Source organism: Ovis aries, chromosome 3, assembly GCF_016772045.2.
Source record: "Ovis aries strain OAR_USU_Benz2616 breed Rambouillet chromosome 3, ARS-UI_Ramb_v3.0, whole genome shotgun sequence".
NCBI classification, from domain to species: Eukaryota; Metazoa; Chordata; class Mammalia; order Artiodactyla; family Bovidae; genus Ovis; species Ovis aries.
Genome location: NC_056056.1, coordinates 34,987,063 through 35,011,189, shown reverse-complemented (window position 1 = coordinate 35,011,189; position 24,127 = coordinate 34,987,063). Strand labels below are relative to the sequence as shown.

The following is a 24,127-nucleotide window of genomic DNA, read 5'->3' as shown; positions in this document are numbered from 1 at the left end:
CTAAACTTACTCTGTGCTTAAATAAACTAGAGTTTACTCATTCATTCATTCACTCAATAAATGTTTATGGAATGTAAACAATATGCCAGGCACTGTTCTAAGTATTTACGATATTTCCAGTGAACAAATATCTCTGCTTTTGTGGAATTTTACGTTCCATTGGGAGGAGACAAACAACAAACATAAGTAAGTGTGGTAGGCTCCCGATGATCTCTGGGGGTACTCATTCTTATGTAATGCCTCCCCTGTGTGTACGCTGGACTTAAGCAGAACATATCAAAAGTTTTTTATAGACACGATGCTAGCGCACATTTAATAGGCTACAGTGTAGTGTAAATTAACTCATATGCATATTCGGAAACCAAAAAATTCATGTAACTCACGTTATTTTGATATTTGCTTATTTGCAGTGGTCTGAAACCAAACCCAGTATTTCCCAAGTATGCAAGTACATGAAATGTTCAGAAAAGAAAATCTAGATCAACAGAAACTAGATTAGTGGTTGCCCAAAACTGGGGGTGGGACTAGAATTAACTATAAATGGGCATTGAGGGATATCACTGGGATGATGGAACCATTCAAAAACTGGATTAATGGTGGTTGTTCAACTAGCTTTACATTTAAAACGGGTGGATATATGATATTAAAATAATACCTCAAAAAAAGCTGTTAATTGGGGGTGTTAATACAGGCATTCCTAAGAAAGTCACATAGGAGTAAAATCTTTAAGGAGGAAGGGCATTAGCTTTGTGATTATACAGGGGAAACAAGCCAGATGACAGGAAAGCTTTGCACAGACCCAAGGGCAGGGGCATGTCTGGTGTGTCTGCAGCACAACGAGGCACTAGTGTGGCTGAGATGATTATTTTTAGAAAGCAAAGCAGGAGATGAAGAGAGAGCAAGAACGATGGATGGAGGATGGTGGTGACGGGAATCACGCTGAGCTCTTTGATACCCCTGGAAAGACGGTAGCTTTTACTGTGAGAAAAAAAGAGAGGGATATGAAAGTCCTGGGCAGAGGAGTGATACACTCTGACTTGTGTCTTTGAAGGATCACACAATGTAAAAGAAGTTATAAAAGGCTCCACATAAGCTAGTTAGCTCTGGAGTTACTGACCTCTCTCATCTGACTGAGATACAATATACTTTCTCATAATTCAGAGCTTTAAAGAGACTTTAATGTTTATGTGGATTCTCAAAGATATCGCCTGGGAAGTCTGTAAAATTTGGAGACTCATATTCCCAGCTGCAGACACTCAGAAGTCAGGGGCTGTGGGTGCGAGACTGAGAGAGTATCCGGGCATCCTCAATCATGTTTATCTAAGGAAATGGCCAGGGTTTATTATAAATGAATGTTGGAATTGATTATTTTATTCTATTACAGATAAAGTGACCTTTTTCTCCCTTTCTCGAAAAACCTTACCCAGTTGTTTTTTTTCCCGGCATAAATTTCCATGTTCTCTCCATACTGTGGCTCTTCCAGTAACGTCTGGTATTCGAACATGAGGCGGGAGCTCTCACGAAGGCGGCTGCACTGAAACTGGTGATACTGTTGCACAAGTTCCTTCACCACCAGTAAGAGACATTCAGGGTTTGATGGATTCCAGGAGGCAAGGTTCTGTGGAAGCCAAAAAGAAAAGCCCAGTAACAAATGAGTTTCCACACAAATCCAGTATCACACTGGCTCATCAATATAGAGGCAAAGAGGGATGAAAATCTATGAGAAATAGACTTTTTTTTAAAATTGAAGTATAGTTGATTTACAGTGTTTTGTTAGTTTCTGGGGTACAGCAAAGTGATGCAATTATACACACAGATATATATGTGTATATATATATTCTTTTTCATATTATGGTTTATTAAAGGATAGTGAATACAGTTCCCTTGCTATAGAGGAGGACTTGGTTACATCTCTATTTTATATAGTTTATATCTGCTAATCTCAAACGCCTAATTTATCCCTCCCCCACCCTTCTCCCTTTAGTAACCATGTTTGTTTTCTAAGTTTGTGAGTCTGCTTCTGTTTTGTAAATAAGTGCCTTTTTATCATATTTTAGATTTCACATATATCATAGGGTATTTGTCTTTCTCTTTCTGATTTACTTCACTTAGTATGATAATCTCTAACCTCCAAGTAGCTGCAAATGGCATTATTTCCTTCTTTCTATGGCTGAGTAATACTCCATCGTAGGTATGCACCACATCTTCTTTAGCATTCATCTGCCAATGGATACTTAGGTTGCTTCCATGTCTTGGCTATAATAAACAGTGCTATGAACATTGGCGAGCATGTATCTTTTCCAGTTAGAGTTTTTCTGGATATATGCCCAGGAGTGAGATTGCTGGGCACGTGGCAACTCTAGTTTTTGTTTTTTTAAGGAACCTCCATACTGTTTTCCATAGAAGCTGCACCAATTTATATTCCCACAAATAATCTAAGAGAGAAACAGACTACTCTTAATTAATGATAAGCTCAGAGCTGAAGTCAGAAGGGCCTCTTGAACTTGCTGGTTTTTCCTGCTTTCTAAAAATTCTTGCAGACAATCAAGGAGAATTCCACTATGGGCAGGCAGAAATAGTCAAGTGTAAAGTAGGGTAATAACAAAACAAGAAGCCAAAACATCCTAAGAAGACCATAATTTTAGCCCTAAAGACTTGTTTCTTATTCTTTCATAATTTTAATTTCTTCCATCTGCACCTAAATTCAGCATTAAATGCTAATGTCATTCAACTCAGATCCACAGACCATCTGCATCTATAATACCAGATATAAATGAACACTCTGTAAACATTAGAGCCCCACAGACATGTGAGCACAATGGTGGTGGTTCAGCCTGAAAAAGATAGGAATGGAGTAGAGATGACAGGAAATACAGTTAGGAAATGAAAGGTCCGGAGAAAAAGAGAAAGGACGTGGCTATGACAGCCTGACCAGGAAAGGAGGTGGGAAAGATCTGACAAGTATATAGCTGCTCTTAAGCACACAGTCATTCTTTCAACAAATACGTATCAAGTACCTATTCTGTATCAGCCACTGTTCTAGGCAGTGGCAGGAATAAACCAAGTCCTTGCTAAAGGAGCTTACAGTTTCACTGGCCAAAATAAATAATCAACAAAATCAGATGGTAATAAATGCTACTGAGAAAACTGGTGAAGGAACAGCTTCAAAGGAGAGAAGTGATCAGCTGTGCCAAATGGTGTTGCTGAGTAAGAGGAGGCCTAGGAACTGACGGCTGGGTATGCTGACACACAGGTCAGTAGTATGCTCCACAAAGGCTATCTTGGTGAAGCAGAAGCTTGACTGTAGAGGCTTTAAGACAGAATGAGTAGAAAGACATTAGAAACGTGGTACAGACAATGCAAACTGGTAACCAGAGGGGAAGAGAAAGTTTTGCTCAGATGTTTACAGTCTGAGGGAATACCCCCATAGAGAGAGGGGAACATGCTGCTGTAAAGGGAAGTGGGCACAGAACACCATCAGAGAAGATAACAATTAGGTAGGCAGAATGGGATCTCCAAGAGGGATGCCTTAGAAATGAGCACAGAGAATCCATCTGTAGGTACAAGAGAAAAGGCCAGTTTAGGATTACAAATGTAGGCAGGCTGTTCTATGCGGTGATAGAAGCTTGTGGTGGTTCTCTCCTAAGAGTTTACATTTTCTCCTTGAAACAAGGCCATCAGCTGAGAGTGAGGAAGAAGGAGGGGATACAAGAAGTTTGAGAAGAGAGTGTGCAATAGTCATTTAGAACAATAAACAATGAATGAACTGGGGAAATGGAGGAGGAATTCCAGACAGCACTAAAAGCCCCACTGGGCTTGGGGTATGATTTTAAGTGAGACCAATCAGCATAAATTCACTCACCTGGGTGCAATGTAGAGTGGGAGGAATTTAGATTTAACAAAGGTTGGGATTTTGCCAGGTAAGTACAATAGAAAGAAAGAGGGGCAAGAGATCTTTGAGGGCTTGCAGAAGAATGATTGTAATTATGGACACAGACGATAATCGCCCTAAGCCAGGAAAAAGCAAAGTAAGTTCATAAGAGAAGTGAGAGTTAGTGGGAAAATGACAGGACCAATGGTCCTGGTGAGCTGGAAGAATTGTTGCAGTTGAGATTCTAAAAAAAAAAAAAGGAATTCTAAAAGACAGGAGTTGTGGTCGGAGAACAGGATGTTTGATCTGTAATGGGTACTGACGAAGACTGGCTGAGCATGTGCCTGGCTGAGGGAGGTGGAGGGAGGACAAGATCCCTGCAGGAAAGGAAGTCAGGGACTGAGAGGCCCGCATGTGGGGAGGAGCGTTTATGTGAATATTAAATCACCTGCAATCACAAAAAGAGCAATCAACAGTGCTGAGAAAATAACTGTGAGCCATGCGCCAAAATCTTCAAAGGATGTCTCTAGATAACAAAAGGAGGGAGGGGTGTGTCCTACTGTCTGATGGGCTGAGTTTCAAGGCTGGGGATGGGGTGTCAGGGAAAAGGGAATGATGGTTTCCTTGGCAGCAGCATCGAGCAGGGAGAACACCTACCACCCCTCCAAGTGTAGTGATACAAAAGATGAGAGAGAAATCAGCTGTAATAAATAAATTATTTGAGAACATGGAAGGAAAGAGAATCTCAGGGCAGAGGATCTGAATATTCAGGCTTCAAGAGCGGGAAATATTATGTTTGGTCCCTATTCCCACCTCCAGATTCTGGTTTAACTGAGTCAATCTGAAGTGTGGTCTTGGGCACTGAGGGTTTGTTTGTTTAAGCTTCCCAGGTGATTCTAAAATACAGCAAAGGTTGAGAACCACTGATTTTGGCGGGGTCGGGGTCAGGGAGTGGGGAGGTGGAATGGTGTAGAAAAGTTAAGGGTATCGGAGACTTTACTGATCACAGACCATGTTAATACCGCAAAACACTGAATCTCTAGAAATTTAGAAATCTGGCACCTATAAAGGAAAACACCAATACATTATAAATGCTCAAAAGGTGATAATTATATAGCCTGCTGAGTACTACAGAAATTCTAAGAACTTTTCATATATTCAAATTAATCCTTAAGACAACCTACAAGTTACATTATTATAGCATTTTATTTAGATGAGAAACTGAGGCCAAAAGTAGTTTGGTATCTTGTCCAAGGTCACAGAGCTATTAAATAATAAAGCTGAGTTTTGAACTTAAGCAATTTAGCTCCAAGTCCCCGCTTAAGCACTATAGCACAGGTTCTCATACATTCTGGTCTCAGGAACCTTTTATACTCTTAAAAAGTATTGGGGTGGTACGGGGAGGGAGGGGGGTTCAGGATGGGGAACAAGTGTATACCTGTGGCAGATTCATGTTGATGTATGGCAAAACCAATACAATATTGTAAAGTAATTAACCTCCAATTAAAATAAATAAATTTATATTAAAAAATTTTTTTTAAGTATTGGGGACCCCAAGGAGCTTCTACATATATGAATTATACGTATTAAATATACTATAGTAAAAGTTAAAACAGAAAGTTTCAAATATTAACTCATTTAAAAATAACAATCCTACTACATGTTAACATAAAAACATTTTTAATGAAAAAACTGTATTTTTCCAAAAAATCATGAGACGCATGGCATTGTTTCATATTCTTGCAAAACTCTTTAATGTCTGATTTAATTAAAGAGCTGGATTCTCATATGTGCTTTTACATTCAATGTTGCAATATGTTGTTTTGGCTGAAGTATATGAAGAAAATACAGCCTCATTCAAATATGTACTTTGAAAAAAGAGTAGTTACACAGCCTTTCCAAATAATTCTGGATGTTCTTCTTTGATACTACACCAAAACTCAACAAGTGGTGGTTTCTTAAAGGTTAGTTGTAATGGGAATCTAAAACTACTTTTTTTCTCTTCCATTATGGTTTATTACAGGATATTGAATCCAATTCCCTGTGTTAAACAGTAGGATAAAATTATATTGATAAATATTTCACACTCTTACCCTAAATTCCATTTGTCTATCCTGTACTTTAAATGAAACTTTCACTCATGTATGACTTTGCACCATCATTCATTGGTCATTTAGAAAATACTGATTCACTGAGTTATGGAGATATTCCAAATGTTAACACATTTCATTTATATAATACCAAAAAATCACATTCTTTAATACCATGACCAATCTCACCAGAGAAGTCTTCTATCAAAAGAAAACAAACAGAAGGTAAAGAAATACATCCTTTAAAAGAATCATAATGATTTTTCCCCAATAGTGGGTTGACTTAGGGAATAAATGACAATGGAGAAGTCACTAAATGCTCTTTCACTTATAGAAAAGATAGCTCTTCAGGAATATCCAATAAAGACTCGATGAACAGAGGAAAAAGCAGGAGCTTCAGCATTCTACAGTGAATCAAAGAGAGCCCTTGCTATGAAGTGACTGAACAAAAAGAATATAAACTCCTCACTGGCAAACTTCTGAATCTCAAGAGCCTGTGGTCCTTTCGAGGTACTCAAGACCACATTTAAAGTATCAACAGGATATAACAACACAGTATAAAACTCAAAATGATCATTATATAGCTGGCTATGCATTTCCTTCAGAAATCATCATTAAACACTGACATATAGAAAAAAATATGCAATCTTCCCTTTCTTGGTCAAGTATTCAAGTCCTTCTTCCAATACAAAAAGAAAAAGCTTCCGCTGCCTCAGTTTAAACTCTTTATTTACCTTATTTATTTACTTATTTTTGGCTGCACCGGCTCTTCGTTGTAGTGCACTGGCTTTTCTTTGCTGCATGAGCAATCTTTCTCTCGTTGTGGTGAGCAGGGGCTACTCTCTGGTTGTTGCGCCACACGCTCTTGCTGCAGTGGCTGCTCCTGTGGCCGAGTACGGGCTCTCGGCACTCAGGCTTCAGCAGCTGCAGCGTGTGGGCCCAGCAGCTGTAGCACACAGGCTTAGCTGCCCCATGGCACATGGGATCATAGTTCAGGGATTAAAATAGTGTCCCCTGCACTGGAAGGGATTAAACCAGTGTCCCCTGCACTGGAAGGCAAATGCTTAACCACTGGACCACCAGAGAAGTTTCTCTCATTTTAAACTGTTAATTCTAAAATTTCTCTTTAGCTACTTGGCAAGTTACAGCCTATATCTACAAAAATTTTTTAAATTATGAAAGCATATAAGCTGGCAAACACCTCTTACCAATTTGAATTCATTTCAAGTGATCCAATATAATTATTAAATGCATAGTAACGACATGCCAAGCAGTGCCTTTCCATTAAATACAACCTCCCAATACATGGAAATGCATTTGACCTCTCTGGACATTCAAAGTGCACTTCAGTGGAAAACAACTTAGTTGAAAAACATTCTCATCAAGGGAAGCAGAGATATGTTCACTAGGATAAAAATTCCTCTACTGCTGCTGCATGACCACTTTTACATATGAAGTCATTTGTGCTTTGAATTACTTGGCCTAGAAGGGGAGAACATAGAAGATACACAAGATTTTGGTCATTTTCTAAGACTAAAGCATATTTTAAAAGCAGGTCTAACAATGCAGGACATTGAGGTTTTCCACACTCTTGAGAAGGAGATAGAGAAAAATGTCCAGAGCTTCTTCAAGGAAAGGGTGTGGGGGCATAAATTAAGAAGCCTCTTTATGAAAAAAAGAAAAGTAAGTTTTTCTCTCTATGCACAAGGTTCTTATTTTACTTATTTTTGGTGATATATGAAAGAGGAAATCTTAAATGAGGATGGTCAAGAAGAGTAGGCATGGGACATGTAATATATCAACATGGGAAGGAGTAAAAATGCATTAGGAGAAAGTGATAAAAGTATAATAAAACAAAACAGACAAAAGTGAAAAAATGAACTACTATCATGAAACTTTATTCATTCTCACCAAACACATATGAAGCAGTTCAGGGAAGATATCATGCCGGTGCCTTTTGAACGCTGGTTAATTAAAGAGGTTGAACAACTCTGATGATGCTCAAGTGTAGACAACTGAGAGCATAGAATGCAAACCTGCCAACCCTCAGTGACATGATATTCACTAAAGTATCAGTTTCTAACCAAAGAATTGGCATCTGCCTCTTTGTAGTCACAACCTGTCTCCCATCTAGCAGTAATTCTGGATTCCCCACTCTGGCTCACTCTACAGGCTGTCTGATTTAAGGGATGCTCCTGTTTGTGTGACCCTCAACCTTCCCACGTCTCTCTCATTGATACACTCTACCACATATGTTATACTCCCAAATCGATGGCCCTGCAGACTTGAAAAAGCACAACCAATCCTCAGCTTCTTATGTGAGCTTCCTTACGTGAGAATACATCAGATTATAACTCTTGCAAACGCCTAACTCACTTCACCCCCAAATCACATCTCACTTATTCAAAACAAGGCTTCTCAGTCATACTAAAGCAAATTCACTCACAATGACACAAATATATGAAAAGAGTCAGGAAACAATGTACTAGATTCACAGCACTGGGGAGATGAAGAAGAGAAATAAGCAAATTAGTAAATGAGCCCTGGGACCATCACTGACTAATAAGGAAGGGGGAAAAAAATCTTATAAGGGGGAAAAATTTCTTTTAAAAAATGCTTATAATAAAAACTGTTAATTAATAAGAGGATAAAGTATAGATATAAATTAGAAACACTTCTTTAAAATTATCTGACACATTACAAAATTATGTACAACTACCTAGTACTATACACAACATATAATACTGTACTATATATTTGAAAACTGCTAAGAGAGTAAATCTTAAAGGTTCTCATCACAAGAAAAAGAAATCTATAATTGTATGGTGATGAAAGTTAAATTTATTGTGGTATTCATTTCATAATATATACATAAATCAACATGTTATACACCTAAAACTAAATGTTGTATGTCAATTATATCTTAATAAAAAGTTAAAAAACAGTGTGTGAAAAGTATATAACCTTCAGTTCAGTTCAGTTCAGTTCAGTCGCTCAGTTGTATCTGACTCTTTGCAACCCCATGAATTGCAGCATGCTAGGCCTCCCTGTCTATCACCATCTCCCGGAGTTCACTCAAAACTCACGTCCATCAAGTTGGTGATGCCATCCAGCCATCTCATCCTCTGTCGTCCCCTTTTCTTCCTGCCGCCAATCCCTCCCAGCATCAGAGTCTTTTCCAATGAGAACTCTTCGCATGAGGTAGCCAAAGTACTAGAGCTGCAGCTTTAGCATCATTCCTTCCAAAGAACACCCAGGACTGATCTCCTTCAGAATGGACTGGTTGGATCTCCTTGCAGTCCAAGGGACTCTCAAGAGTCTTCTCCAACACCACAGTTCAAAAGCATCAATTCTTCGGCACTCAGCTTTCTTCACAGTCCAACTATCGCATCCATACATGACTACTGGAAAAACCATAGCCTTGACTAGATGGACCTTTGTTGGCAAAGTAATTGTCTCTGCTTTTGAATATGCTGTCTAGGTTGGTCATAACTTTTCTTCTAAGGAGTAACCGTCTTTTAATTTCATGGCTACAGTTACCATCTGCAGTGATTTCGACTAATAAGCAAATAAATGTGATTTTATTGATTTCTTCTTTTTCATAAACTAATGTTTCATTGAAACAATAATATACACATAGTAAGAGAAATAGCATTTTTTTCTGATAGCATAAGAGAATAAGGAATAAAGGTAAGTCTTCCTCACAACCTATATTATCAGATCCCTCCACTCTCCAGAAAGACTATTCTTATCCCCAGACGGAGCTACCCTGAGACCTCTACAATGTATAGAGTACTCACAGAAATAAATATTGGTATGGCAAAAAATTAATTAGGGTAGTTTTATAATCCTCAATGGCTTTATTTTCAAATAGTCTAATAATTCTCTTCATTCTTATAAGGAGAGCCTATTGAATCTGAGATTTGAGAATGTTGCCATGTTCTTTGAAGTTGCTGTTAATTACAGTCTTGAAAACTCAGTGGGTTCTTGGAAGCACAGAAGCTAATTAGAAAGAGATGCAAATCTGTGACATCCAAATGAATAGCTAAGACGACAACCAACATACAGCCATTTTGGGGATTAATATGGGCTACTAAAAAATATTCCTAGAAGTACAATTAAGTTAAATTCTCACACTTGCTTAAGAACTATGTCTGAGAAGTAAACTGAAGTATTCTGCTCAAATGTGGCAATTTGCAGCCTGTGTTCAGTGGCTACGGCTGGAGCCAGGAGTAAACCTAGTAGAGGGCACCCCAGCCTCTTAACCTGCTTTAACCAGAACACCTCTGTCATTCTGCTTTTGGTTTTTGTTTGGTTGGTTGTTTTGGTTTGGTTTGAGTTTGGGTTGTGTTGAAGTTTTACCTAACGTCATTTGAAAAAAAATTTATTTTGGGGTAAGTGGATCTAGTCTGCTGCTGCTGCTAAGTCACTTCAGTTGTGTCCGACTCTGTGAGACCCCAGAGACAGCAACCTGCCAGGCTCTGCCATCCCTTGGATTCTCCAGGCAAGAACACTGAAGTGGGTTGCCATTTCCTTCTCCAATGCATGAAAGCGAAAAGTGAAAGTGAAGTCGCTCAGTCGTGTCCAACTCTTAGCAACCCCATGGACTCCTCCATCCATGGGATTTTCCAAGCAAGAGTACTAGAGTGGGGTGCCACTGCCTAGTAAACACTTCACTGAAACCTTATGCTTCTTTTATCCTTCCTATTTGTGACCATCTTCATCATGATACCGGAGGCCCTCCCAGGAGGAATCCGAAATCATACAATGGCCTGGAGGATCTTCTAGATGTGCTGAAGAAAAGCATTTTCTCTGGTTTATAAGGCTGTAGCCCTAAGTCATGAAATTATAGATTTTATACATATAGACAGAGAGAGAGAGCTCTCATGGCTTGGGAGTAAAAGGGATTTATCTCCTTATTTCATACATATCTTAACAATAAACAAAGTGGAACCACAATCTTCTCAAAAAAACCTAGTCTGCTTGGGGCTGGCCATGGCAGCTTCCACTGCATTCTGTCCCTGCTCTCTCTAGAGCTCTCCAAGGTTCTGACCTCCCTCTCAATCAACAACTAAATTCCCTGGATTTTCTGTGACCTAGGCTTTTCTAAAAGGTCTGATTTATTGCCTTGCAGGAAAAAAAAAGAAAAAAGACAGCAGTCCATTCCCTGGCTTAAATCTTCTGGATACTAGTGGTAATGTGATACTAACCCTATGGCAATATAGAACATGACAGATAAACACCTTTGAGAAGGACAAAGGTAATGTGTTGGGCAAAATATACAAATAGCTTGGTTTCTGAAAAATCACTCTTCTGCATGATTTTATGAAAGAATCAACAGGTTCACAAATGAGAAAAGGAAAAATAAAGAAATCCTAAATCTGAATTTTTTTAAATGCCATTCAGTGGGCAGCCTCACCAACAATTACTAGGTAAGCAAAACTTCCAAATAACAGAGGAGTTCTGGGGAATCTTCAAATATCTACCACCTACTGGTGCATCACACCAGAATTTCTCTACCATCCCTGTTTTATGCTCAGCAGGCTCATTGGAACTGACATACATGTTTGCTTTCTTCCACAGGTCAGCATGCTTTAATCTAAAATATACAAAAGTATCTCAAAAATACAGGCTTCCCTCATGGCTCAGAAGGTAAAGAATCCACCTGCAATGGGGGAGACCTGGGTTTGATCCCTGGGTTGGGAAGATCCCCTGGAGGAGGGCAAGGCAACCCACTCGAGCATTCTTCCCTGGAGAATCCCCATGGACAGAGGGGCCTGGCAGGCTATATGGGGTCGCAGAGTCGGACATGACTGAGTGACTAAGCACAGCACAGTACATCTCAAAAATAGAGTTTTAGCTCCATTTAGAAAACTCAGAAAAAAAAAACCACACCTGTAATATCACTTTTTGCCCATGAGAAGTTGCTTACAAATGACCTTTCAGCTCCTCCAAAAAGAAAGGGGAAGAAAGGAATCTCAAACCACATCTGTTGACCCAGCATTTCTTGTCTATCAAGAGGAAGAAAGTAAAGAGCAGATTCTTTTCTATCTTGGAAACCCTGCTCCAAGTGGAACAAAGTTGAAAACAAAGAGGCTCCCCAGAGCCTTTATGAGCCTTTCTTCTTTTAACAGTACAACCACTTAGAGCACAGGACCAGCATCTTTTCCAAAATGAATATAAAAGAACTAAGACTGGAAACACTAAAATCACTAACTGCTGAATTTAATAATAACCAAATCTACTCTTACTTCTTCCCTAAGATACTGTCTCTACACACACAACTTTAAGGCGCTATCTTTAAAATACAAAATCAAATCTATTGGGGGCCAAAATGCTTAAGTTTTATACCTACTGTTTCTCAAACAAATTTTTAAAAGCATGAATAAATAATATTATTAAGTTCAATATTTGAACAAAATGTCAGTGTAGACTAAAATTTGACTGCTGCTGCTGCTAAGTCACTTTAGTCATGTCCGACTCTGTGTGACCCCATAGACAGCAGCCCACCAGGCTCCCCCGTCCCTGGGATTCTCCAGGCTAGAACACTGGAGTGGGTTGCCATTTCCTTCTCCAATGCATGAAAGTGAATTTGACTAGTGATCCCTAAACATTTAGAAATCTTTCTGTCTGGCCCGCAAAGTGTTTCAAAGAAATTTAAATTCCTTTAGGCCGTACATGTATCCAGTTCACCAAAACCCCAATTTAAAAAAAAAAAAAAACTTTCATGACCCCAGATTGGCTGTGGCTCTGAAGTGAATGTTGCGATTCACCTGAGCCTCTGATGCCACACACCTTCTCAATCAAGCCTACTTGGACTCTAAGAACAAAACACAACATTGCCATGACAGAAAGGAAATTAGCAAATATGATTTCCAACTTGACTCAAATTGTTTTTCCTGGGGATGCATTTAAATTGTCCAGGTTGCTCGAATATCATCCAGGGATGTGATTTTGAAGGAAACAGCTTGTTTCTGGTTTTCCTGGCTGTACTACAAGAAACAACAGTGTGAGCTTATTTTAAGTTAAAGTGTGCTTCTGTGTTTCTTTACAAGAAATTAACTGCAATCATTTAGTTAAAGCAAACACTTTGTTAGGATTTCACTTCTCATTAGAAAAATGTCTTCAGGAGTCTTTTGAACTTAAAAGATGAAGAATCCCAATTTCTGCACAGAGATTTTAAACTTGGAGCAAATTATTTAAATAATGGAAGAAGATGATTCAAGCTTAGTATCCTTTGTTGGCACTGAGTGTTTTATAGCCATAGGTGAATCACAACACCACAGGAATCCTACCCAGTCTCCCCTGTCAAGACAATAATCTCTTCTCCACTTAAGTCAGGACCAGACCTCAGGGTAGATTCTCATTTCTTTCCAACTATGATAATCACAAAGAGACCTATAGGAATGAGCCATATGGAACAAAACAAGAGAACAAACAGCTTCAACCAAGTTGTTATTTTTAACCAGACAAACACCTGCAAGCTCCGACGCCTGGTTTCTGACCCCTGCCCTATCAATGATTTCCCCAGCTAGACTTGGCCCCTGGGCTACAATGATTTATACTACACAACTGCTTCTCCTCACCATAGCGAGCTCCCTGGACTTAATTCCAGACCGGCAGTATTTGACAGACCTTCGTCCTCTTAGCCAAAATCCCAGTCTTGGGCCTTTCTGGCCAGTGGTCTTGAAGCAACCAAAGTCCTAGTAACACAGTTTGCATATAAATAATTAGGGGAAATGCCAACTGAAAAGAAGGCTCTTCTTCGAGCTCTTCCTGTTACACCAGCCACAGGCAACTACTAAAAGAGCAAGGAAGAAAAAGCAATGTAAAGTAGACCATCAACTAAAGGAACAGATACCCAAAAAATGTAACACACAAGATAGTAAAAATTTTCAATGTCTTCATCCTTCCCCCTAAAAACTCCACCTCACCCCAGGTCCATATAACGTCCTTTGCCTAAACCCACATTTAGTAGACATCTATTATTTGATTTCCAACATCCATTTCCCTTCCTCTGGTAAGACAAACCCAAATCTCCTTGGGAAACCACCCCTCCCCACTCTCAGGCCTGAGTTTTGAGTAAGACCTTCTACTTCAAGCTCCATGATGCTGACTGCCTAACCCCATGAACATTTCCTGTGCACCGAGGAAATTCAGCTATGTGCACAAGTGCAATGAGAAAAATGAAGACGACAGCTGGGACTTCTGAGAAATAAAAGTAGTCTTTCTTCCCATGATAGGAGAATACAAAGTTTGAACTGGAGTAACAATTTTATATTCACTAAGGAACAGACTCAAGTTGCTGGGTGAATATGAAGAGTAAGAATAAAGTCAACACAGTGGAAGGCAGAGCAGAGAAGAAAAGAAATAGAAACTAGGTCCTTAAATGACATTATTGTAGCCACTGGACCAAGCCTTATCTGAAGCCCACCTCCGGTCTTTTAAGTTCTGTAAGTCAATGAACTCTCCCTTTATTGTTTAAGCTAATCTGAATCAGGTTTTCTGTTGGAAGAAAATGAGGAAGGAGGAGGAAAAGGAGAGGGAGAGAAGAAATAAAACAGTACTGATACACCATGTCACTATTTCACCTCACTAAGACAAAGAACAGAGGGAAACATTCATAAACTCTGATCATTATTTGAGAGCCCTTTAATCTAAAGTATACATTTGACATGGCTCCTTATGTTTTCTGCCAGAGGAAAAAAGAAAGCTTCTTATATTACTGCAGGAAAATCTACACAGAGGATTAATCTATTTCCACAAACCCAACAATGATTAAAATAATTTCCCTTAAGGAAAAAGTAAATTAAAAGGAAGGAAGGAAAGATGGAAGACTCTACTGCTATATATTACAGCTCATTCAATACATGTTAAGTTAAAATGAATCTGAAACAGGTATCAGAAATGTTCCCCATCCCAGAGCTTTTCAAATACCAGTAAGGTATTTGATTCAGTCAGTAATAAAATGAGATTTCTGAAAAACTCAATACTGCTACTGAAGGTTGCAAGGGAAAAAAGTGAACAACTGTTTCAGACCAGACAAGAACATTTTGATTAGTGACATGTGTCTTGTGAACGTATACAACAAGCAGCAGCCCAGCACTTTGTTAACACGCGCTCAGAGAGGCCTTTACTGCCTTCGTGGTCCTGTAAACAGGAGGTATTTTTCCCTTTCCTCCACTTGAGTGAAACAATCGGCATGGACACACTGTACTAGGTGTCTTATGAATGCTGGTTCCATGCCAAGCTTGAAGTGTGCAGCTTCGACTAATAAGCCTTTACATCTTTTGCACAGATTCTCTCCAGAGAGATTAAAAATAGGCCCCCACAATAGCAGCCACAGTGACGGCCCCAAGTCATTTGTCAGCTGAGCAATACACAGTGATTATTACTCAGTTTCATCAATTTTTACTTCCTTAAACTCAACATCCCTCTCCAGTCCCCAAGGCCATTCTTCTAATCACTTCTTTCAAAACTGTGGTGCTTCTCACAGTCAACAAAGAGAAGTACCTATTTCAAATTGTACCACCCAAACAATCTTCCCTGGGTCTCAGCGTAAATAATTACAAATACATACCCTGCCAACGATGTGCCTCAAGAATCTTAACAATGCCCTTATAACCTAAGCCACCAATATCTATTACCAACAACACACTTTATCAGACAGAATGGGGTTCTATCAATAAACACCACTTTTTAAAAAAATTCTTTAATAAAGGTCTGTCGGTATACAATCTTCATTGACCAAAGAAACCTGGTATTCTCAGCAATATATGAAACCTTTTCTACCTACAGCTCTACTTCCCATCCTATCTATCACCAGAATAACTGTAAAAGTATCTATTAAAAAGACAGACTCTCAGATCCTGCACTCTGGGCAGCAGAGGAGGAGATGGTTAAGTAACATCACCAATTCAACAGACATGAATTTGAGCAAACTGCTGGAAATAGTGGAGGACAGAGGAGCCTGGCATGCTGCAGCCCATGGGGTCACAGTCGGACACGACTTAGTGACTAAACAATAACACACTTAGACACTGATTCAGTAAGCCTGGAGGGACACCCACTTTGTGGCCCTAGAGAATCTGTTTTGTAATTTTTGGAGTCACGTTCAGGTATCCTGATAGCAAGGCAGAAACCCAGGAAGTTAGATCATCTTTCTGATGAATTTTCTTATTGTGCTCAAAGACCCAAATAATTTCATATAAACTCACTGATCCTTCAATAAGATCCACTGTTTAAAGGCTAAAGGCCTTTAACTGGCCTTAACTGGCTAAAGGCTCCATCCGCTAGAGCTTTCCATTCGAGTTGCCCTGAACATTTCCCAGGAATAACAGAATGTGTCTTCAGACCTGTGACCTATTTTTAACAATAACTAACATTTGAAATCCAGGGCTAGCCACACCCAGAAAAGAAAATCTTCAACGATGGAGAACCAACATCACTCGTGAATTCCTACAAACTGGATCCCCCTCATCTGCCTAGATTTCTACCTTCCAGGCTCCTCCTGAGAACCCATCATCCCTAATTTAATGCCATCTGTGTGCTGTGATTAGTCGTGTCTGACTCTTTGCGACTCCATGGATTATAGCCCACCAGACTCCTCTGTCCATGAGATCCTCCAGGCAAGAATACTGGAGTGTGTTGCCATGCCCTCCTCCAGGAGATCTTGCCAATCCAGGGATCGAACCCAGGTCTTCCGCATTGCAGGTGCATTCTTTACCATCATCTATGCCCCAGAAAAAAGCACCAAATAGCTTACTAAATGGTGTGATCATCCTTAAATTGCAAGTATTTATTGGTGTGTTTGGGTGGTTTTTTTTTTTTTTTTTTGGCTACACCGTGGCAAGTGGGATCTTAGTTCCCTAACCAGGGATCAAACCCTTATCCCCTATAGAGCAAGTGAGGAGTCTTGACCTCTGGACTGCCAGGAAAGTCCCTATTTGTATTTAATTTTAAACCACTTCTTTTCTCTCAAATGTTTTTATGATGCTTTCATTTATATTAAGGAATTACAGAGGAACTGCAAATTGGCAGCTGCAGCCTGCAGACACGCTTTATTTGACCTACACAAAATTTCTACTTGAAAATCTTTAGACAAAGCACACACATTTCAGCAGGACACAACCACCACCAATTACAACTGCTATATACTGACCTTTTTCACTCATTTGTATTGCCTAGCTGGCTCCTCTAGGCATCTGAGTTTGCAACAACTAAATTCAGATTTTAGGGAATTTACTAAGATTAATTTTTAGTTCCTTCCTTGGTCCCTTCACTTACAGTAGATACATAAGGTGTTTATTGGCATCACATAAGCAAAATGCAAGACAAATGGCTAAAGTTTCTCAGACACTGAAAACTAAAGATGCAAAGAAAGTTCTCCTATTCAGTGTACCCACTACTGTTCATGAAGAATGGGTGCTACAGTTCTTTCATATTACCTTTCTTCTATAAGACTGCAAACTACCCAAGAACAGGGACAGTATCTTACTCATCTGGGTGCAAGAGGGGTGCTAGACATCATGGGCTATTCAATGTGGGCACTCAAAATGATTTGTCAAATGATCACTACTATTCAATTCATTATGAACTAAGTTAAATATATTAAAGGATCTGAAAAATTTCCAGTGTCAATAGAGATACTGGCTCTTGGGAGCCAAGTTAATCTGTGGTTATGAGAAGAAGTAGACAAAAGGAAATGGGACAGCAATTCTGAAAATACAATATTATAGTAAGACTAATTAAAGTCATCAATCATTAAAAGTTTGAACAATCTGAAAACTATTATCTTAAAAGCATTTTTAAGACACAATTTTTCTCTAAAAGCTAGCACACTTAAAGTAAGAAAAAAAATTATTTTAAAAATCAAATTATCATGGTTCAACAGTCAAGGTCTAAGGGGTACGAAATAGCACATTAAATCAGTTCTCCGTTCAAAAAAACCTGCATGAGATGTTGATCTTCCTGTTTTTCATAAACCTTATAATTGTGCTTCCAGAAAACTACCAAGCATCTGCCTCTATGTAGCTAATTCTTATCATCTTGGAGCCCTCACAAGGAAACAGAGAGCATACGGTGCCAGGATCACTCTCTCCTCCGCCAAAATCATTATGCCTTGGAGCCAATTTCCTCTTGGTAAATTTTGATCAAATTCCTTCAATTTGCAATTTCCTCAGCACTAGTAATGGCTACACATGTCACAAGTCAGTATATATGTGTTTTGTGTTTAACACTATAGATTATAAATTTAACAGTAATATGTACACATGTGCACATGTGTAAACATCTATGTATGCAGCCATACATACAAATGCATGCACACTGGTTCCTGTAAGTATCTTTACATGACTGAACACCACAGACGCAAAGCCCATTTGGGCTTCCTGAATCCAGTGATAATGCTCTGGTAATTAACATTACTTTGGAAATCTGCATTAATCAACTCTACGATGCAGCTACAATATGACAATCAAGCTTAATAATAATTCTGATGCTATAAACAGTCCCTTAAAAGCTTCTGAATCATCAAAAAAAAGATCAAATTATCTTTTACTTTAAGGGTAAAGAGTATTTTTATCAAAAATCAATTATTTTAAAAGAACTGGTGATCCATATATAACATCCACAGTAAATTTTTATGATTATGAATATTTGATTAACCAGTACACATATTTCCTAGTTATTCTTGATAAAGCAGAATTTTTTTAATTTTTATATATGACTCCTATCTTTGAAATGTACATATTTACATATATTATTAACAGGAATTACAGATTAACCACAACACCATATTTTACAGACATGGTAATTCTTCAGTCCTTTAAATGCCAAACTGTTGACTCTCTAGTTGTGGTTATTCTTTATAATAAGCCATATTAAATATAATTCACCTTTCCTGATGAATCAAGGTCATTTTTATAACAGCATATTATACTGCCAGTATATTTTTTAAAAACAATGATATCATTAGAGGTTTTTAAGTGAATAGGCTGTCCTTAAAATGAATGCATCCAGGATACTTTACCTTAATAATCCTTCTGTTGATTTTGATAGTTCTTTTCTATCTACTTTATAAACATTTGTCTCATTTTGCTATATCCAGTGTCATTGTAAATTTTAATCTTCAGTCATACATTATATACAATTATCTAAATAAAAACTAAAGATGCTTCTATAGCTCATATATAAAATACAGCATTTAGTCCCTATCATAAAATTCAGAACCTCTTTCTCCGGGAGGGTGGGGTTATTTTTGGTTTGTGACTATGTACCAGGTGGTTGAAGGTGCACAAAATCTGGGACATACTCCCACCTACCAATTCACAGGAAATGTAGAGGAACATGTTAAACTGTGCCACGGGAATATAATCAACAGAATCTAAAAGACAAATAGATCTGCTTCTTCAATCATAAACTGCAAATGGGGGGGAGGAAGATGGAGAAAACTGACAAGTTACAAGATATTTAAAAGGCGTAACAATTACAATGCACAGGTTTTGATTCAGACAATTTGAAATTTGAATACTGGTTATTTCATGATGCTACAGAATTACTGTTATTTTTTTTTAGACAAGATAATGATATTCTGGTTATGTATTTTAAAAGATTCCTTATCATTTTTAGTAACATATGAAAATATTCACAGATGAAATGATAAAATGTACAGAATTTGCTTCAATATAATATGCTAGTAAGTGGATGGAGTAAGTGGATGAGGGTACTACAAGACTGATCATGAGCTGACAATTACTGAGACTGGGTGACAGACCCATGAGGATTTACTATATAATACTTTCTACTTTTGTATATACTTGCAATTTTCCACAATAAAATTTTTTAAAATGAAGCACTTTTTAAAATAAAGCAACCCCACAGTTAGAAAGAATTTTGTTTTGCTTTGATTTCTAAAAATTATATCTAAGATTATGCTTTGATTTCTAAAAATTGCTAGCTAAAAATTCATACTAAAAGTTAAAGAAACTATAACAGTAATCTTAATTTTTTAATCCAGTTAAAAGAGTTTCTCAGTTTTCAAAATCTTCATTCGTCCTTTACCTCAAATGTTATTAACATTTTACACTGCATTACTGTCTTAGAAAAGAATTCTCACAGGACAGGCTGCAAAACAGCACAAAATTTTAGATCACAATTATAATAGTCATAAATAAAAAAGTACAAAAAAGTACCAACAAAAACTAAGAAAAGTATCCTTGGCTCTCTTCAGGAAGTTAAAGTTATTAGATTAATGGATGTAATTCAATTGTTTATTTTTAGTCCTAAAAGTCTGAAAATTACTATTACAGATTTTCTGATTCAGTAAGAATATAATTAAGGGTGCCTATGATATAGTCACTATGAACTTCAAAAGAAACATTTATAACATAAATCTACACCTAATACCAAAATTATTTCTAGTCAGTTCTATTCATATATCAAGACAAACATACAAACTCAAACGTTCAAAATCGAAACAATTTTTCATATTTTTCTGACCCTAAAATGCTTTAAATCTAACATGGGTGGATTTAGTGAATTTGGTTTTAGGAGTAGCATTACCTAGGTAGAGGCTGAAAGTAAAACAAACGGTTAACATACACTTTTTGTATAATAACACAAAAATAATATACTAGTTTTTACATTAAATCAAAGTTCATTGGGACAAATTTTTACATTTTTTAAATAATTCTCATAGAACCTGACTGTGCTAAAAGTTCACGTTAACCTTGCAAACATCTCCAAGGTAATAAAAGAAATAAATCCTTTTAAAATGTACCTTTAAACATATAAATTATATACAATGGTTATTATATATTAATAATGGTTATTATATACTAATCACTATTTTTACCAATTAATTTTTTCAAATCTTCTAAAGAACTCCTTTGATTTAAAAACGTGACTGATCACTTCTGGTATGCTATATTTTAGATACTATAAGTAATGAGCTGACCTTCTTTTAAAAATCTATTATAATCCAGACTTTCTACTTTTCAATCTGGCTTCTTTACAAATGTTCTTGAAACATATTCAAGAAGCTTCATTAAATATGTTAAGTGTTTTACTTATGATAATATTGTGCTTCTATGGTATTTTCATAATCCCAACAACTTAAAAACATTTTAAAATGCATACAAGGTCTACTGAGTCATTGCCAATTCAAGGCTACAAACCATTCTATGGTTAAATGATTACATCAGACCAGTGTAAAGGTTGTGCTGGCACTTTACTTTGCAGGTTTAAATATCCTGGCTCTTCCAAGCTTATGTGGGGGCTGCAGTTTGGCATAAAATTCTCAGCCGGATACAGATAATTTATCCAAAAAACGTTTGTAAATGGCTAAAATTTTTTTTTCTTTTTAAAAATGTTGGAGAACGCATACATTAGAATTAGTTTCAAGTTTATAATACTGTTTCCCTTTTTAATGTTCTCATCCCCGCAGATAACCCAAGTATAGTAAAATAATCCCAAACCTAAAGATGTTCAGTAAGTACAAAACCTCACTTCGATATGAGTTAAAATGCAAACTCAAAGATCAGAATAAACTGCTTTGAGTTATAAAGGGAAACCAGAGGGCTTCTCTGAAAATACAAACATCTGCTAAACCTTCTATAGTTAAAGATTATATGTTGCCTTTGGTCATTTTGGTTTCTACACCTCTATTTTTATTTCCATTTTTCCATTCAAACGTTACTTTATTCTTCACAACAGCCTTGCGAGATAGGTACTAATATTAGTAGTTTTATTAATAAATAAACACATAGATGTTAAGTACCCTGATCAGCATAGTCCACATAGTAATCAACAGAGCTGAAACTAGAATTCAGATCTGTTTCAATCATATTCGTTTTCAGTAACCTTAGTTTTCAGCTCTGGTTGTACACAAGAATGAGCTTTCTAAAACCACTGGTGCCCCGGCTCTAACCTAGACTAAGGTAGAATCTTTAGGAGATAGGAGGTTCAGTATATTTCCAGTGTCCCCATAAAAGAATCCCAGTATTACACAAAGCAGCAACGTAAGCACAGAAGAGTTAGCAAGGATGGCAATATTAAGCGAAACACTTGTAAAGGCAAGCTTTAATGCCATTTTTTTTTCTCACCCTACATACATCCATGTCCTCATTCCCAAATTAGTAAATACCAAGAAAACCTCATTTAATTTTAATATTTGCCTGCGTGAAGTGTGGAGAAGGAAATGGCAACCCACTCCAGTATTCTTGCCTCTAGAATTTCTTGGACAGAGGAGCCTGGTGGGCCACAGTTCGTAGGGTCGCAAAGAGTTGGACATGACTGAAGCTGACTTAGCACACACACATGAAATCTATTGGGAACATAAATCCTAACATCCACCAAAATATAAAAGACAACTGCAGCTGAAATACCTTCTGGATGATGTGTAATTTTATACTCTCTTTACTGCTATCTCCCTTCATCATATTTTACTGCTCTTCATTCCTTTCTGAAGGAATATATCCTAATCTTCCTAATAAACTTCTAATCTTCCAAATGAAACCTTTCTCTCCCTGAAGAATTAGTAAAGATTTGCTGATGATGAACTCACTGTTTTTGTTACCTAAAAATGTAATTATTTCACTTAAATTCTTGAAGGATATATTTGCTAGCAACAAATTTTAAATGACTGTGGTTTTAACTGCATTAAAGATATTGTTTAACTGTCTTCTACCATCCATATTGCCATAAGAAGTCAGCTAACAGTCTAATAGTCATGCTTGTGTTTTCTCTAGCTATTCTTAGATTTCTCTCACTGCCTAGTTATCTGTAATTTTGACATCGTGAATCTAGAAGTGTTTTTCTTCTAACTGGACTTTCTGAATCTGAGGAATTATGCTAATTTTTGAATGATGAATTCAATTTGTTAATATTTTATTACAAAATACATACATAGACAAGGTCACAAAACAAAAATGTATATATAGCTCAATTAATAATCATAAAACCAGCACCTGTGAAAGGAATGGAGCACATGTACAAAGCTAAGCTGACCAGCACATTCTGTCTCCCAGAGCAACAATATTCATGGATACGATGACCCAAGTGAGGCTAATCAAGACTAACAAGGCTCAATTCTAAGACTTTTGTTCGTGATGTCATGATGTCAGATTTTCTCTTATTCTGGTATTGTGATGTTGACCTAGAGGTATTAGGAGATGCTATGAAGAACCTGAGAACAATGCCAGAAGAGGGGGAGGTAGAACAAAGCCCTGATGCCACCAAGTATTTGACCCTAAAATCAGTCATGTCCCCGGCTAACTCTACCCCAGTCTTCTCTGTTATTTGAGCCAATAAATCCTCTTTTTACTTAAGCCAGTTAGGTTACATTTTCTGTCACTTGAATGCTACCAGAATCTAACTGATACAATTCATCATATGATTTCCCTTCTTGAAGCACTTCGCCATCTGAATTTTGTTATTATCTTTCTACCTTATATCATAATTATCTACGGCCAGATTTCTTCCACTACTGAACTGTGAGCATGGAGCACAGGTGCTGACAAGAGAGGTACTGGATAAACATATACTGAAGAAACTGGGACTAAATCATCCATCTTTATATCCCTAATACTTAATACAAAGGCTTAAATATACTACAGACTCAATACATGCTTGTAGAAGGAATTAACTGACAAATAAGCAGCTGGAAATAGAATTTCAATAGAGCAGAGATCAGGACACACACAAACACTATCTTGAAATAACACTTTTCAGAGACTAGAATGATCCATGTGGTAGTGAATTAGAGTTGAAGACATCAGTAATAATCATGTTCACTTAATATAAATACAAATGGCTAATATATACATATATTTCTACATATACATATTTCCTTGATCTATACGCTGAGAGGACCCAAAAGGGGACACCCAAGTAGCAACAAGCACACTTAGCACTCAGATCTTGGTTTCTAATACCTTTCTCCAATAAAGTAAAAGAACTAGGGCTTCTTGGGGAAATGGTTGATTCTAAGGCTAGAGCAGGAACTAGATAAGCTGGGACTGAATATCTTGTAGTCCTATAAAGTAAGAAAGTGCTCCAACAAACAAATCTATAATAATGGGGGCATGTCAAAGGAAGATAGGAGCCAACTGAATAGCTTCCAATGGCCAAAGCTGGAGCAATTTTAGCAACAAAATAAATAATACAG

The 24,127-nt window shown here is 37.5% G+C and overlaps 1 protein-coding gene across 6 annotated transcripts in view; it reads right to left on the bottom strand.

Moving 5' to 3' along the window:
• Window positions 1–24,127, bottom strand: part of BABAM2 (BRISC and BRCA1 A complex member 2) — a 416,111-nt gene that overhangs the window by 281,408 nt on the left and 110,576 nt on the right. For 5 of the 6 annotated variants that reach the window (XM_060411985.1, XM_042245926.2, XM_042245927.1 and 2 more), the window contains one exon: window positions 1,424–1,618. The exons of the other annotated variant lie outside the window; for it this stretch is intronic. In XM_060411985.1, coding sequence (XP_060267968.1) covers window positions 1,424–1,618 — 195 coding nt within the window. The remainder of the gene's footprint in view (window positions 1–1,423; window positions 1,619–24,127) is intronic. 6 annotated transcript variants of the gene reach the window in all.